This window comes from Piliocolobus tephrosceles, chromosome 7, assembly GCF_002776525.5.
Source record: "Piliocolobus tephrosceles isolate RC106 chromosome 7, ASM277652v3, whole genome shotgun sequence".
Taxonomy (NCBI): Eukaryota; Metazoa; Chordata; class Mammalia; order Primates; family Cercopithecidae; genus Piliocolobus; species Piliocolobus tephrosceles.
This window is the reverse complement of record NC_045440.1, coordinates 37,479,981-37,493,758: the sequence shown is the minus strand read 5'-3', so window position 1 is coordinate 37,493,758 and position 13,778 is coordinate 37,479,981. Positions and strand designations below refer to the sequence as shown.

At 34.7% G+C, this 13,778-nt stretch overlaps 1 protein-coding gene across 1 annotated transcript in view; it reads right to left on the bottom strand.

The window, feature by feature from the left end:
• The window catches only part of ADAM9 (ADAM metallopeptidase domain 9), a 113,701-nt gene that overhangs the window by 9,472 nt on the left and 90,451 nt on the right, over positions 1–13,778 (bottom strand). The window contains exons 17-20 of the mRNA XM_023214504.2: positions 12,060–12,140; positions 11,704–11,809; positions 4,861–5,002; positions 3,706–3,793 (exon numbers count right to left, since the gene is read on the bottom strand). Coding sequence (XP_023070272.1) covers positions 3,706–3,793; positions 4,861–5,002; positions 11,704–11,809; positions 12,060–12,140 — 417 coding nt within the window. The remainder of the gene's footprint in view (positions 1–3,705; positions 3,794–4,860; positions 5,003–11,703; positions 11,810–12,059; positions 12,141–13,778) is intronic.

Genomic DNA, 13,778 nt, shown 5'->3' with positions numbered 1-13,778 from the left:
GTATGCAACACAGAAAAAGCAGTTCTAAGAGGGAAGTTTATAGCAAGTCTATACCAATAAGTGCCTACATTTTTAAAAAAATATCTCAAATAAACAACCTAATGTTACACCTCAAGACCTAGAAAAAGAGGAACAATCTAAGCCTAAAGTTAGTAGAAGAAAGGGAACAGCAAAGATCAGAGCAAAAATGAATGAAATACTGGAAAAATCGTGTTAATAGAATCAATATAACTAAGAGTTGGTTTTTTGAAAAGATAAATAAAATTAACACACCATTAAGTAGACTAAGAAAAAAAGAAAGAAGAATCAAATAAAATCAGAAATGAAAGAGGAGACGTTACAGCTGATACCACAGAAATACAAAGTTTTATAAGAGACTGCTATGAACAATCATACACCAACAAACTGAACCTAGAAAAAAATAAATTCCTAGAAACATACAACATATGAAAATTGAATCAAGACGAAATAAAAAATCTGAAAAGATCAATAATAAGTAAGGAGATTGAATTAGTAACTTTAAAAAGTTTCCCATCAAAGAAACTCAGGACCTGATAAATTCACAGCTGAATTCTACCAAACATTTAAAGAAGAACTAATGCGATCCTTCTCAAACTCTTCCCAACACTTGAAGAGGAAGGAATATTTCTAAACTCATTTTACAAGGCCAGCATTACCCTGAAAAAAAAGCCAGACAAGGACGCCACAAGCAAAGAAAATTATAGGCCAATATCCTTTATGAACATAGATGCAAACATCTTCAACAAAATACTAGCAAACTGAATTCAGCAGCACATAAAAGGATATTTCCCAATAACCAAGTGAGATGTATTCTGGGGATGCAAGGATGGTTTAACATACTCAAATCAATAAATATGCTACACAACAAAAAACAGAAGTGAAGAACATAAACATAACAGAAACCATGTGATCATTTTAAGAAATGAGGGAAAAGCATTTGACAAATTTCAACATTCTTTCGTGATAAAAACTCTCAACAAATTTGTATACAAAGAATCAACTGGGCCAGGCATGGTGGCTCATGCCTGTAATCCCAGCACTATGGGAGACCAAGGCAGGTGGATCACCTGAGGTCAGGAGTTCAAGACCAGCCTAGCCAATATGGCAAAACCCTCTCTACTAAAAATATAAAAATTAGCTGGGCAGGGTGGCACATGCCTGTAATCCCAGCTACTCAGGAGGCTGAGGCAGGAAAATCACTTGAACCTGTGAGGAAGAGGTTGCAGCAAGCCAAGATCGTGCCATGCACTGCAGCCTGGCTGACAGAGCGAGACTCTATCTCAAAAACAAAAAGGAAGAAAGAAGGAATGAACCTCAGCACAATAAAGGCCATACATCACAAGCCCACAACTAACATCATACTGAACAATGAAAAACTGAAAGCTTTTCCTCTAAGATCAGGAATAAGACAAGGAAGTCCACTCCTACCACTTCTACTCAATATAGTACTAGAAGTTCTAGCCAGAGCAGTTAGGCAAGAAAAAAAATAAAAGACATCAAAATTGGAAAGGAAGAAGTAAATCTGTCCTTGTTTGCAGATGACATGGTCTTTTATATAGAAAACCCTAAAGAGTCAACCAAAAAACTGTTAAATAAATTCAGTAAAGTTGCATAATACAAAATCAACATATGAAAATCAGTAGCATTTCTATACACTACAACAAGCTATCTGAAAAAGAAATCCAGAAAAAAAATTCCATTTAGAATGACAGCAAAAATACATACATAAATAAAATAGGAATAAATTTAACCCCAAAAATAAATATCTGTACAAGGAAACCTATAAAACACTGATGAAAGAAATTGAAGACATAAATGAAAAGATATCCCATACTCACTGACTGGAAGAATTAATATTAAAATAACCACAGCAAACTACAGATTCAATACAATATCTATTAATATTCCAATGACAATTTTCATAACAATAGAAAAAATCCTAAAATTCATATGGAATCACAAAAGACCCAGAATCACTAAATCAATCTTGAGCAAAAAGAACAAAGCTGGAAGCAACACATTACCAAATTCTAAAATACACTGCAAAGCTATACTAATCAAAACGGCATACTACTGGCATAAAACAGACATAAAGACAAATATAACAGAATAGAGAACCCCAAATCCACAAATTTATGGTCAGCTAATCTTCAACAAAGGTGCCAGGAATACACAATGAAGAAGGGACAGTCACTTCAATTAATAGTGTTGTGACAACTTCATATCCACATGAAGAAAAATCAAAATCAACTGGTATTTCATACCATATACAAAAATCATCTCAAACTGGATTAAAGATTTAAACAGAAGACCTGAAACTATAAAACTACTAAAAGAAAACATAGGTAAATATTCTTAGGAGTATTGCACTATACATGTAAAAATTGTTAAGATGGTAAATATTAGTGTTTTTTTTTTTTAACCACTACTGTTAAATTTACAAAAAACATCTTGAAAACAATGGTTAAAATGGCAAATTTTATATATATTTTGCCAAAATCAAATAAGAAATATATAAATATATGCCAATGATGAAGAAAAGTATACAGATAATTTTGAACTAGCATGCATAGGGCCTATGTGGCCATCCTGTTTACATAACGATGTGGAAAAATCTCCAAGATATATGGTTAAGAGGAGAAAGGGCATAACAATTTTTGTCTCCTTTTTATAAAGGAAAAGGGGGTAGAATAGGGAGATTCTGTGTCTGTGTGTGTGTGTATATTAAAAAATGAAGAAGGATTTCTAATCAACAGTGAAAATGAATGAATCACAGCTATATCTATTGAGAGAGATAAATCACAACATGACATTAAGGGGAAAAGCAGGTTGCAGATATATGTGCAAATTATCAAATAAAACGTTCTTAAAAGTTTTAAAACAGATTTTAAAATTACATATTGCTTAGGGATATATGCAGATCAGTAAAAGTGTATCATGATCTAAACACTCCCTCATACACTTGCAGGAACAGTGACTATCAGTCCTACAGCTGAGACAATTAGGCCAATCCAATAGCTCAGCACCAAGGTCTTTGGTAATATCCCATAGGGAGATGGAGACAGGTATTGAAAATAGGAAAAGAGCAGACAGAAAAAAGTAGTGATAGCATAGGTCCCATGTCATTTCCCAATCCTGGTTGCTAGGCAAGGCATTCCTAATGTCCAGCTGTCTTTTTCTGTGTCCTCTGAGCGAAGGAATCTGCTGGTTTTCCTTTAAAAAACTCAGGGGGCAGGGCACAGTGGCTCATACCTATAATCCCAGCACTTTGGGAGGCCAAGGCGGGTCTTGGATCATTTGAGGTCAGGAGTTCAAGGAGTTCAAGACCAGCCTGGCCAATGTGGTGAGACCCCATCTCTATGAAAAATACAAAAATTAGCCAGGCGTGATGGTACACACCTGTAATCCCAGCCACTTGGGAGGCTGAGGCATGACAATCATTTGAACCTGGGAGGCAGAGGTTGCAATGAGATGCAATTGTGCTACCATGCCCCACCCTGGGCAACAGAGCAAGACTCTGTCTCAAAAACAAAAACAAAAAAACTCAGGGACCACATACAATACTCTTGAATTCTTAAGAAGGTATCTATGTTTCTAGCTATATCTACATAACTTAGTTTTTAATCTTTAAGCATTTGATCCTTTAATACAATAAAGAAAAATAATTTTTCATTTTATACTTACAACTTCTCTGGGAGGTGTCACTGGTGAAACATGTCGAGGAACACTCACTGGCTGCCTAGAAGGGCTTGCTTGATTTTTGCCATCTGACCTGAAAGATACGATTACTTTTGATCTAAATTAAGATTAAAACATTTCTACATGAAATATTACACACATTTTGCATTTTCCCAAATACAGAATAATGATGTTGGTAGTGGTGGGGATGATAATCATGATACAGTTAAAAATTTTATGTCATTTTAACAGCTTTCACATATTTTTAATCCTTATGGTATTAGAAAGCATTACTAACCACATTTTATAATTAAACTGAAATTTTAAGAAATTGTGAAATGTGGTCAATGAGGCCAATGTTCCCTAACTTTTCTCAAGTCTTCCTAAAATCAGAGAAGAGTAAAAGCATATTCTCAGGTTGCCAAGTAGTCATTTTAAAAATTAGGAAATCCAAGGGTAGTGAATGGATTGGCTGGAAAGGTAATAGGAAAGTTTTAGACATGCTGAGGTGACAGCAAATCAGTGCAGTGGAGATATATGAAAGATAGCTGCAGTTATGGAACTCAAACTTCAAAAATGCAGATGGGGGAATTGTGCATAGACTGGTCAGTTGGAAATATGATAGGAAGTATCTACTTACTCCTCTATCAGAAATTGGTGTTAACCAAAATGAACTCTGAGGGCCACTTTCAGCAGCCTAAAGGCTGACCAACATAATCCTTTCTCCTCCCCATAAGAGAGGCGGCTTGGTCACCACCACCTTTCAACCCATGCTAATCATGTCGAAAGGTCAGGGAAATAACTTACAACCCTATTTTAGAGGATTACCAATCTCTGGTGATATGACTATCAGCATTAATACTTTATAAATTATTTAATATAGGCAAAGCGTGGAGGCTCACTCCAGTAATCCCTGCACTTTGGGAGGCTAAGACAGATGGATGGCTTCAAAAAGTTCAAGACCAGTCTGGGCAACATGGTGAAACCCCATCTCTACAAAAAAATACAAAAATTAACTGGGTGTGGTGGCATACCTGTAATCCCAACTACTTGGAAGGCTGAGGCAGGGAGAATCACCTAAGCCCAGGGAAGTCAAGATTCTGTCTCAGAAAATATGTGTATATATTTAATATAGGAATTAGAAGAAAAAAATCTAAGTACTCATATGTTTGTGATCTCTTCTTTCTGAAGTAGCTTCTCCACAGTTGATCTCTCTTGATGAAGATAAAAATAGCACAGACAATAAGGGGAACAATTAGGAAGAAGAACACCAGAAGTCCATCCCTCAACGCAGTATTCATTTCTAGAGAGAAGAATTTTACATCAACAGTCACCAAACTCATACTACCCAGAAAATACTAGATGATTATAAATACTTTACATTAATTTTCACATTACTCAAAAATCAAACTGACATTAATTGAATACGTTGAGAAGTGTTCCTCACAGTTCATTCATGCCCACTTTATTTCTGCCTTCACAAAAATAACCACTTTTATTAGTTTCTTCTGTAATCTTACAGTATTTCTTTGAGCAAACAAGAACAAAATATGTTTCTACTGTCAACACTTTCTTACACAAAAGGTAGCATACTATTTATACACTATTTGGTGCATCAGTATTTTTCCACTTATCTGAACATAGTGGTCCTCCTCGTTTTCCACACAGCTATACGAAACTCCACTGTGAAGATGTTCTAGAGTTTATTTAACTTGTACCCTACTGATAAATACTTTTATTTTTCCAATCTTTTGCTACTACCAAAAAAACTGCTATAATGAATAACCTTGTACATATGTCATATCATATGAGTATAGGTATAATAACTACACAATAATTTCCCTAAAGCAGAAATGCTGTATCAATAAACAAGTGCATTCATCATTTCTTTTAGGTATTGTCAATTTGTCTTTCAATAGTAATGGTTATAATTTATTGCTTATAATATCAAGCAATATATAAGAATTCCCCATAGCCTCACCCACAGAGCCAAACTTCCAGATTTTTGCCAACCTGGCAGGTGAAAAAATTTCTCTTACAGAATTTTAATTTACTTTTTTTAATACTATGAGTTGATAATTTTTTTTCTTTTCTTTTCTTTTCCCAAGATGGAGTCTCACCCTGTTGCGCAGGCTGGTGCAATGGCGCGATCTCAGCTCACTGCAACCTCTGCCTCCTGGGTTCAAGCAATTCTCCTGCCTCAGCCTCCCGAGTAGCTGGGACTACAGGCATGTGCCACCACGCTCAGCTAATTTTTTTGTATTTTTAGTAGAGACAGCTTTCACTATGTTGGCCAGGCTGGTCTCCAACTCCTGACCTCATGATCTGTCTGCCTCGGCCTCCTGAAGTGTTGGGATTACAGGCGTGAGCCACCACGCCCGGCCTCATTTTTTTCTTAAGGAAACATTGTTTATTTTTTTCTGCTCAGTCCTTTGACTATTTTTCTACTGGACTCTTGCTTTTTTCTTCTTAATTTCTAAAAGTTCTTTATATATTAGAGAGATTAGCTTTGTCCGTGATACAAGTTGGAAATATTTTCCCTATTTTAACCTATGGCACTATGCTTTTCTCCATGGAGAAGTTTATTATTTTTGTATAGTTGAATTTATCAATCTTATTTTCATGCCTTCTAGATTTTAAGTTTCATTAGAACTTTTACAAATTCTTTAAGTATTTTATCTGTTCTGTGTTCTTTTGAGAAACAATACAGTAGATATAAACAGGAGTGGTAAACTGATTCATAATTTTAAGTTTCTTAAAGAACCAGAAATTTCTGTAAAAAGTTGTTATATGAAACAATATTTATCCCAAAACTATATGAAACAATATTTATCCCAACTGAAAATCAAAATACAGTTGGCCCTGGAACAATGTGGGTTTGAACTGTGCAAGTCCACTTATATGCAGGCTATCTTGTGTTTCCACCACCCCTGAGATCAACCTCTCCTCTTCCTCCTCCTCCTCAGCCTACTCTACAGGAAGATGATGAGGATGAAGGTCTTTATGATAATCTACTTCCACTTAATGAATAGTATATATATTTCCTCTTCATTATGATTTTAATAAATTTTCTTTTCTCTAGCTTGCTTTATTATAATGATACAGTATATAATACATATAACAGACAAAATCTGTGGTAATCAACTGTTTATGTTATTGGTAAGTCTTCCAGTCAACAACAGACTATTAGTAGTTAAGTTTTGGGGAAGCCAAAAGTTACATATGGCTTTTCAACTACACAGGGGTTTGGAGCCCCTAATCTTTGCATTGCTCAAGGGTCAACTGTATAAAAAATTAAAGCAAGCTTCGTATGTCATTTTATACTTACTAATGAGTAGACAAAATTTAAATTAAAGCATTCAACACTGGCAAGATTAGTTTGAAACTGATACCTTTGCACTGTTAAGTGGCATTATACGAATGTATCATTTATTAGGAATTTTTACTCCTAAAAGAACCATAACAAGGATTACTCTCTTCAAACTAACCTCATTACTGGCAACTGACTCTTCAATTGGAAAAATGTATATGCATTAACATGTACACTACAATGTTAACACTGTGTTATCAAAATCTTAGAAACAATCTAAATGTCAAATAATCAGAAAACAGCTAAGTGAAGTTACAGCACATCCACAGGATGAAATGATACACAGCCATTAAAATCCATAGTCCTGACTTCCAGTTATAGCCAAAGTGGAGTAACAGGGACCAGATTTACTCTGTCAGGTAAAATAACCAGAAAACCAGACATAATATATGAAACAACAGTTTTCAAGACACTGGACATCAGGCAACAAAGAGCAATGATCCCTGAGAGGCAGAAAAAAAAATAAGGTGAACCTTACAATTGTCTGAGGTTAGTGTCTAAGGAAAGTTAACAGACACTAATGAGGGATGTGGGCACCAAACCAAACCCCAGTGGTCTCCCTCAGTTAAAGAGATGGAGCTGGTATTCTGAAGAGGGCAAGGCAGCTAGAGTTCCTAGGAAAAGTACCAAAGGGAAGGGAGCCACAGAGAAAAGCTGAAAGATCTGCATCAGTGCTGATGGATATATGCATGTAAGGAGACCACAAGAAGCCGGAGAAAGAACCATGTGAAAAGATTGGTGGAAATAAGCCCCACAGCTCACACAGGACTAGGAAGAGTATTTGCTCCTATAATTCAGTGGGAAACCTCATAATTAACATGGCACTGAGCAGGATAAACAGAAGTGGTTTTGCCTCAGTAATGAAGAATTAGCCCTAGACTAAATGCTATTCAGGTCCTGCCTTAAAAGCTTAAAAACAAGACCCAGAAGGATCAAATTATGTCGACGTAACTCAAGCTACTAGTACAAACCTCATCAGTAGAAATCCAAAAGTATCCAATAACCCACAAAGTAGGATATAAAATTTCTGGCATCTAATAAAAATTTGTAAGGCATACAAAAATGCAGAAAATAAAAGAGGGAAAAATATCAAAACTGAGAAATTACCCATATGACAGAATTAGTAGACAAGGACACTAGTAGTTATTACAACTGTATTCTATTTGTTCAAAAAAGTAAAGATTGAGCATCTTATTGTAGAGTTATGAAAGATATATAAAAGAAACAAATGGAACTTCTAGAAATAAAAACTATAATGTCTAAAATGCAAAACACACTGGATCAAGTTAATGGCAAATTAGACTTCACAGAAGAAATGTGAACTTGAAGAGTAACAGAATAAATGTGAACTTGAAGAGTAACAGAAGTTACTCAAAATTAAACATGGAGAATAAAGAGTAATTTTTAAATATCAACAGCCAGCCAGGTGTGCTGGCTCACATCTATAATCCCAGAACTCTGGGAGGCTGAGGTGGGTGGATCACTTGAGGCCAGGAGTTTGAGAACAGCCTGACCAACAGGGTAAAACCCTGTCTCTACTAAAAACACAGAAGTTAGCCACGCGTGGTGGCACACGCCTGTAGTCCCAGCTACTCGGGAGGCTGAGGCATGAGAATTGCTTAAACCCCGGAGGCACAGATTGCCGATTCCATGAGCCAAGATCATGCCACTGCACTCCAGCCTGGGTGACAGAGCAAGACTGTGTCTCAAAAAAAGTAAAGTTAAATTAAAATTTTTAAAAACTAATAAAAATAAAAAATCAACAGCCAATCAGTGAGATGTGAAATAACACCAAGCAGCCGAATATACATAAAATTGGAGGACTTGAATGAGAAGAGAGAAAGAGGAAGACAGAAAAAAATATTTGAAGAAATGATGGCCAAACATTTTCCAAACTCAAAGAAAACTATAAAAGCAAAGATCCAAAACGCTCAAAAAATCCCAAGTACCCCAAGGCATACTATAAGAAATTACTAAAAACCAAAGATAAAGAGAAAAAATTACAAGCAACCAGAGATTACAAAAAGAAATATACAGAAGACATTACATACAAAGAAAAAGATGACAGCAGATTTTTCAGGAAAAACAATGCAAGTCAGAAGACAAGGAATATCCTTAGAAGTAAAAAGAGAGGAAAACAATCACCCAGAATTCTTGTCCAGTTAAATTATCATTCAAGCAGCAAGGCAAATTAAAGACTTTTTCAGACATACAAAAGCTAAAAATATTTGTCACTAGCACACCTATATTATAAGAAATGTAAAAGGAAATCCTTCAAGCAGAAATTAAATCGGATTAAAATACAAATTTACATAAATGAAGAACACCAGAAATGGTAATTATATGGGTAAATATAGAGACTTTTTCTATTATTAAGTCTCTTTGAAAGATAACCAACTGTTCAAAGCAAAATGAGTAACAATGAATTGTGGGATTTATAACATTAGTAGAAGTAAAACACGTGACAACAATGGCACAAAATGAGAGAAATGGAAATATACTGAAGTGTTACAATATCACTACAAGGGAGACTGACGGAAAATATCAAGACAGTAAATTTAAACATAAACATATCAAGTTAAATATAAATTATCAAAACAACTTAATTAAAAGGCAGAGAATTTTAGATAAAAAGCAAGATCCAACTATATGCACTAATTATTATAGCATGATATAAATAAATTAAAAATAAAAGGATGGGAAAAGATTTTCCATGCTGACTAATTAATAGGAATCTGGAGTAGCTGTATTAATAATACCTCATTGCAGGGCAGAGAATATTACTAGAGAAAAAGAAGGCTATTTCATAAGGATAAAGGAGTCAATTTACAAAGAGGATAGAATAATTCTAAGTGTTTAGGCACCTAATAACAGAGCATCATAATAAATAAAGCAAAAATTGATAGAACTATTAGGAGAAATAGGCAAATTGGCAGTTATAGCCAAAGAACTCAATATTCCTCTCAATAACTGACACAGTAAGTAGACCAGAAATCAGTAAGGATATGAAAGATCTGACTACCTATTAATGGACATGAACTAATAACTTGCAGAATATTCCACCAAAGAATAGTAGAATACGCAATAGTAAACCACATTCTGGGCTACAAGATAAGTTTAAAAAATAAAAGGATTCAAGTCATATACAATAAGTTATCTTGCTACAGTAAAATAAAATTTAAATCAGTAACATTAAGATAACTAAAAAATCCACAGATATTTCAAAAGAAATAGCACATATCTAAATAACCTGTAAGTCAAAGAAAAAAAAATAAAAGCATATTAGAAGGTATTCAGAACTGAATGAATATGGAGGTATAACATGTCAAAATTTCTGGGATGAATTAGAGGAAAACTGATAGCAATAAAATGTCTGTATCAGAAGAGAAAAAGATGACCTCATTCTCTACCTTGAGAAACTAGAAAAAGAACAAATGAAACCCAAAGTAAGCAGACTAAGAGAAAATATATACAAGGCACATATTTCATAAAGCACTTGAATATTTGAATCAGTGACATGCAGAGAACTTTCAAAACTCATTAAGACAACCCATTAAAAACTGGAAAAAAGATTTAAACAGACACATAACCAAAGAAGATACATAGATGGCAAATAAGTACAAGAAAAGATGTTCAACATCATTAGTAGTTAGAGAAATGCAAATTAAAACCACATTGAAATACCACTACATACCTACTGGAATGGCTAAAATTAAAAAGACTGACAATAGCAAAGCTTAGAGAGGATGTGGGGAAATTGGAGCTCTCATATACAGCTAGTGAGGATGTTAACTGGTATAGTCACATTGGGAAACAGTTTGGCAGTTTCTTTAAAAGCTTAACATATATCTACTATACGACTAGTCATTCTAACTGGTAGTTACCCAAGAGAAAAAAAGCATATGATGTCACTAGAAAGATACCGGTAAACTGGGAGCTCATGGTCTATCAGGGAATTTTAAAAGGCAAATCAGTAATTAGCATAGTAATTAGTGCTAACAGTACTAGAAAAGCAATAGAAGAAAATGATAATTCAGATTTAAGCAGCCAGGGGAAACTTCCTTTAGAAAATGAGGTATAATCTGAAGCCTAAATAACAATTAGCCAAGTGCCAACAATGTGAAAATAATATGGTATGAAAGCCCACACAGGTAAAAGATAGTAGTCTAGTAGAGGAAATCAAAGAAGTTACAATATGTCTTCAGCACAGTGAAATGGGGCTGGAAAGGTAAGCTGGGGCAAGTCATGCAGGACATTTAAGCCGTGTTAAGGAGTTGTGGACTTCATTCTAGTAGCAATGCAAACACACTGAATTAAAGCAAGACGCTGACAAAATCAAAACTGAATTCTTGAAGGAAAACACTAAAACTGTAATGTAGAGTGAAACATGGATTAAAGGAAGCAAGATGAAAAATAGGGAGCCTACATAAGAGGCTATGATGTATGTCCAGGCAAGAAATTGAAAGTAATAAATGGGGATGAGAAAAATGGAAACAGTCAAAAGGAATTTAGGAGGCTGAATCAACATAATTAAATGTATTACTGATGTGGGAAATGAGGGAGAGGTACAAGGATGCCCAATTTATGCCTTGGGCCACTGGTAGATCACACTAATTTTCTTCTATATTACTTGCCATTGTATGTAGGTCCACTGTCCACACTTCCTCCGTATCCTTTAGTCTCACAATTTGGGGGAGCCCAGCCATTTTCACAGTGACAATTCTTATTGCTATTACATACCTTCAAAACAATCAAAATACCACTTTTGTTAATTGTGAATGTTGCTCTGTATCATCAACTCAAGAATGGAAACCAAGAGAAAGGACTAAATTCATACAAGCTTACTGACACTGTTTAAGAATGAAAAATGTATCAGGAATCTAAATTCCCCAATATCTGAAAATCCTGGGAATTCTCATCTAGTCCCCTCTGAGATTTCTCATTATTTAGCACTACATTCAGGAACAAACCAAAAGAAAATATTACCTACCCCATGTCCATGACACTTTTTCTGAACATCACAGTCATAATTCAGAACAGAAGCATCTACACACTGGAAGTTTCTACAAATCTGGACAAAAAAAAAAAAAAAAAAGAACTAGGTAAAGAAAGATTGACCACATTAATTAAAAAGTACCCAGAAAAAAATACCTGGGTACAGATTATTTCATTGCAGAATTCTTTCAAACTTTCAAGGAACCATTAATTCAAAATATTATATTTTTGAAAATGCAGAAAAATAAGTAGCATTAATTAACTGACACAAAATTAATTATCAAAAAACACAAAGATGACATAAAGACCAAAAACAAAGATAAAACTATTATCTATCCTTCCATGTGAATACAGATGTGAAGATCCTAAATAAAATATTCACAAATGGACTTTTTCAAATCAAAAGTAACCAGATACAGTTAAACCCAGGACTAGAAGGAAGATTCAAGGACAGAAGATCTATTTCTATTACACCTCTCATAAAGTGTTGTTACTGTGACAGATATCAAAAGGACAACTGATATTTAAAACTCATTTTAATTTTTAAAATTCTTTCAAAAATAAAAGGGTACTTTGTTGACAAGATAAAATCTGTTTTCTAGTACCCTGATTAGATACTTCTATTAAAAGCAATATTGAAAATAAGCCATAATCTTATATGGTTCAAGAAATTCTAGTTCATATGATGAGATATGAAATAGAAATGAATCCTAAACACTGAGAGATAAAAAAACATTAACTCAGAAAAAATATTAAACCTAAGATCTAAAGAAATCAGCTAAAAACATTTTAGAAATTTTTTAGTTGACATCTTTGTGAAAACTGCTCTGTTGTGATGTTAGAAGAAAAAAAGAAGACTAACTTTTTAAAAGACTGTTGAGTGCTATGTAAAATTTTATTAGGTAACTAACCAACTGATCTTGTGTACAAGATCAGAATATTTAAATGCTCAAATGAAATAAAGAACAATTAGAGAACAAACATACAATGAAATATCGATAGCCTTACCACTCTAAAAAACACACAGGTTTAAACAGAATTCTACTTTTAAGTCAGAAGATCTCCAAACACTGTTTCCTCCAATTTTCCATTAATTTTTAAATAGGACATATACTCAAATGATTAGAAATTCCAAAATTACAGAAGATTCTACAGTAAGTCACTCCTCATCTGTCCTCTAGCCATGAACTACTCCTGAATAAAGATTTCAAAATACTGTTTTCTTACATCCGTAAGTCTGTAGAGGAGATATTTACCAAGAGTTTCCCTGCCAGTTAAAAGAAGATTTTCCTGTCAACAACTGATTCACAGTGGACACCTGAAGAGTTAAATAAGATGAAATGTGTTAATAACTGGCTGATTTATTTTAAGGCGCAGGAAAATTCCAAGTCCTCCAGAGAAAGGGTGTTCTGATTGGCAGTGTTTACCTTGCAGAATGGGAAAAGTCAAACTGAAAGGAATACACTCAAAAACTCTCACAGTGGGGACTGGGTGCAATGGTTCATGCTTGTAATCCCAGCACTTTGGGAGGCCGAGGTGGGTGAATCACTTGAGGCCAGGAGTTCAAGACCAGCCTGGCCAACATGGTAAAACCCCATCTCCACTAAAACCACAAAAATTAGCCGGGCATGGTGGTGTATGCCTGTAATCCCAGCTACTTGGGAGGCAGGAGAATCGTTTGAAACCAGGAGGCGGAGGTTGCAATGAGCCAAGA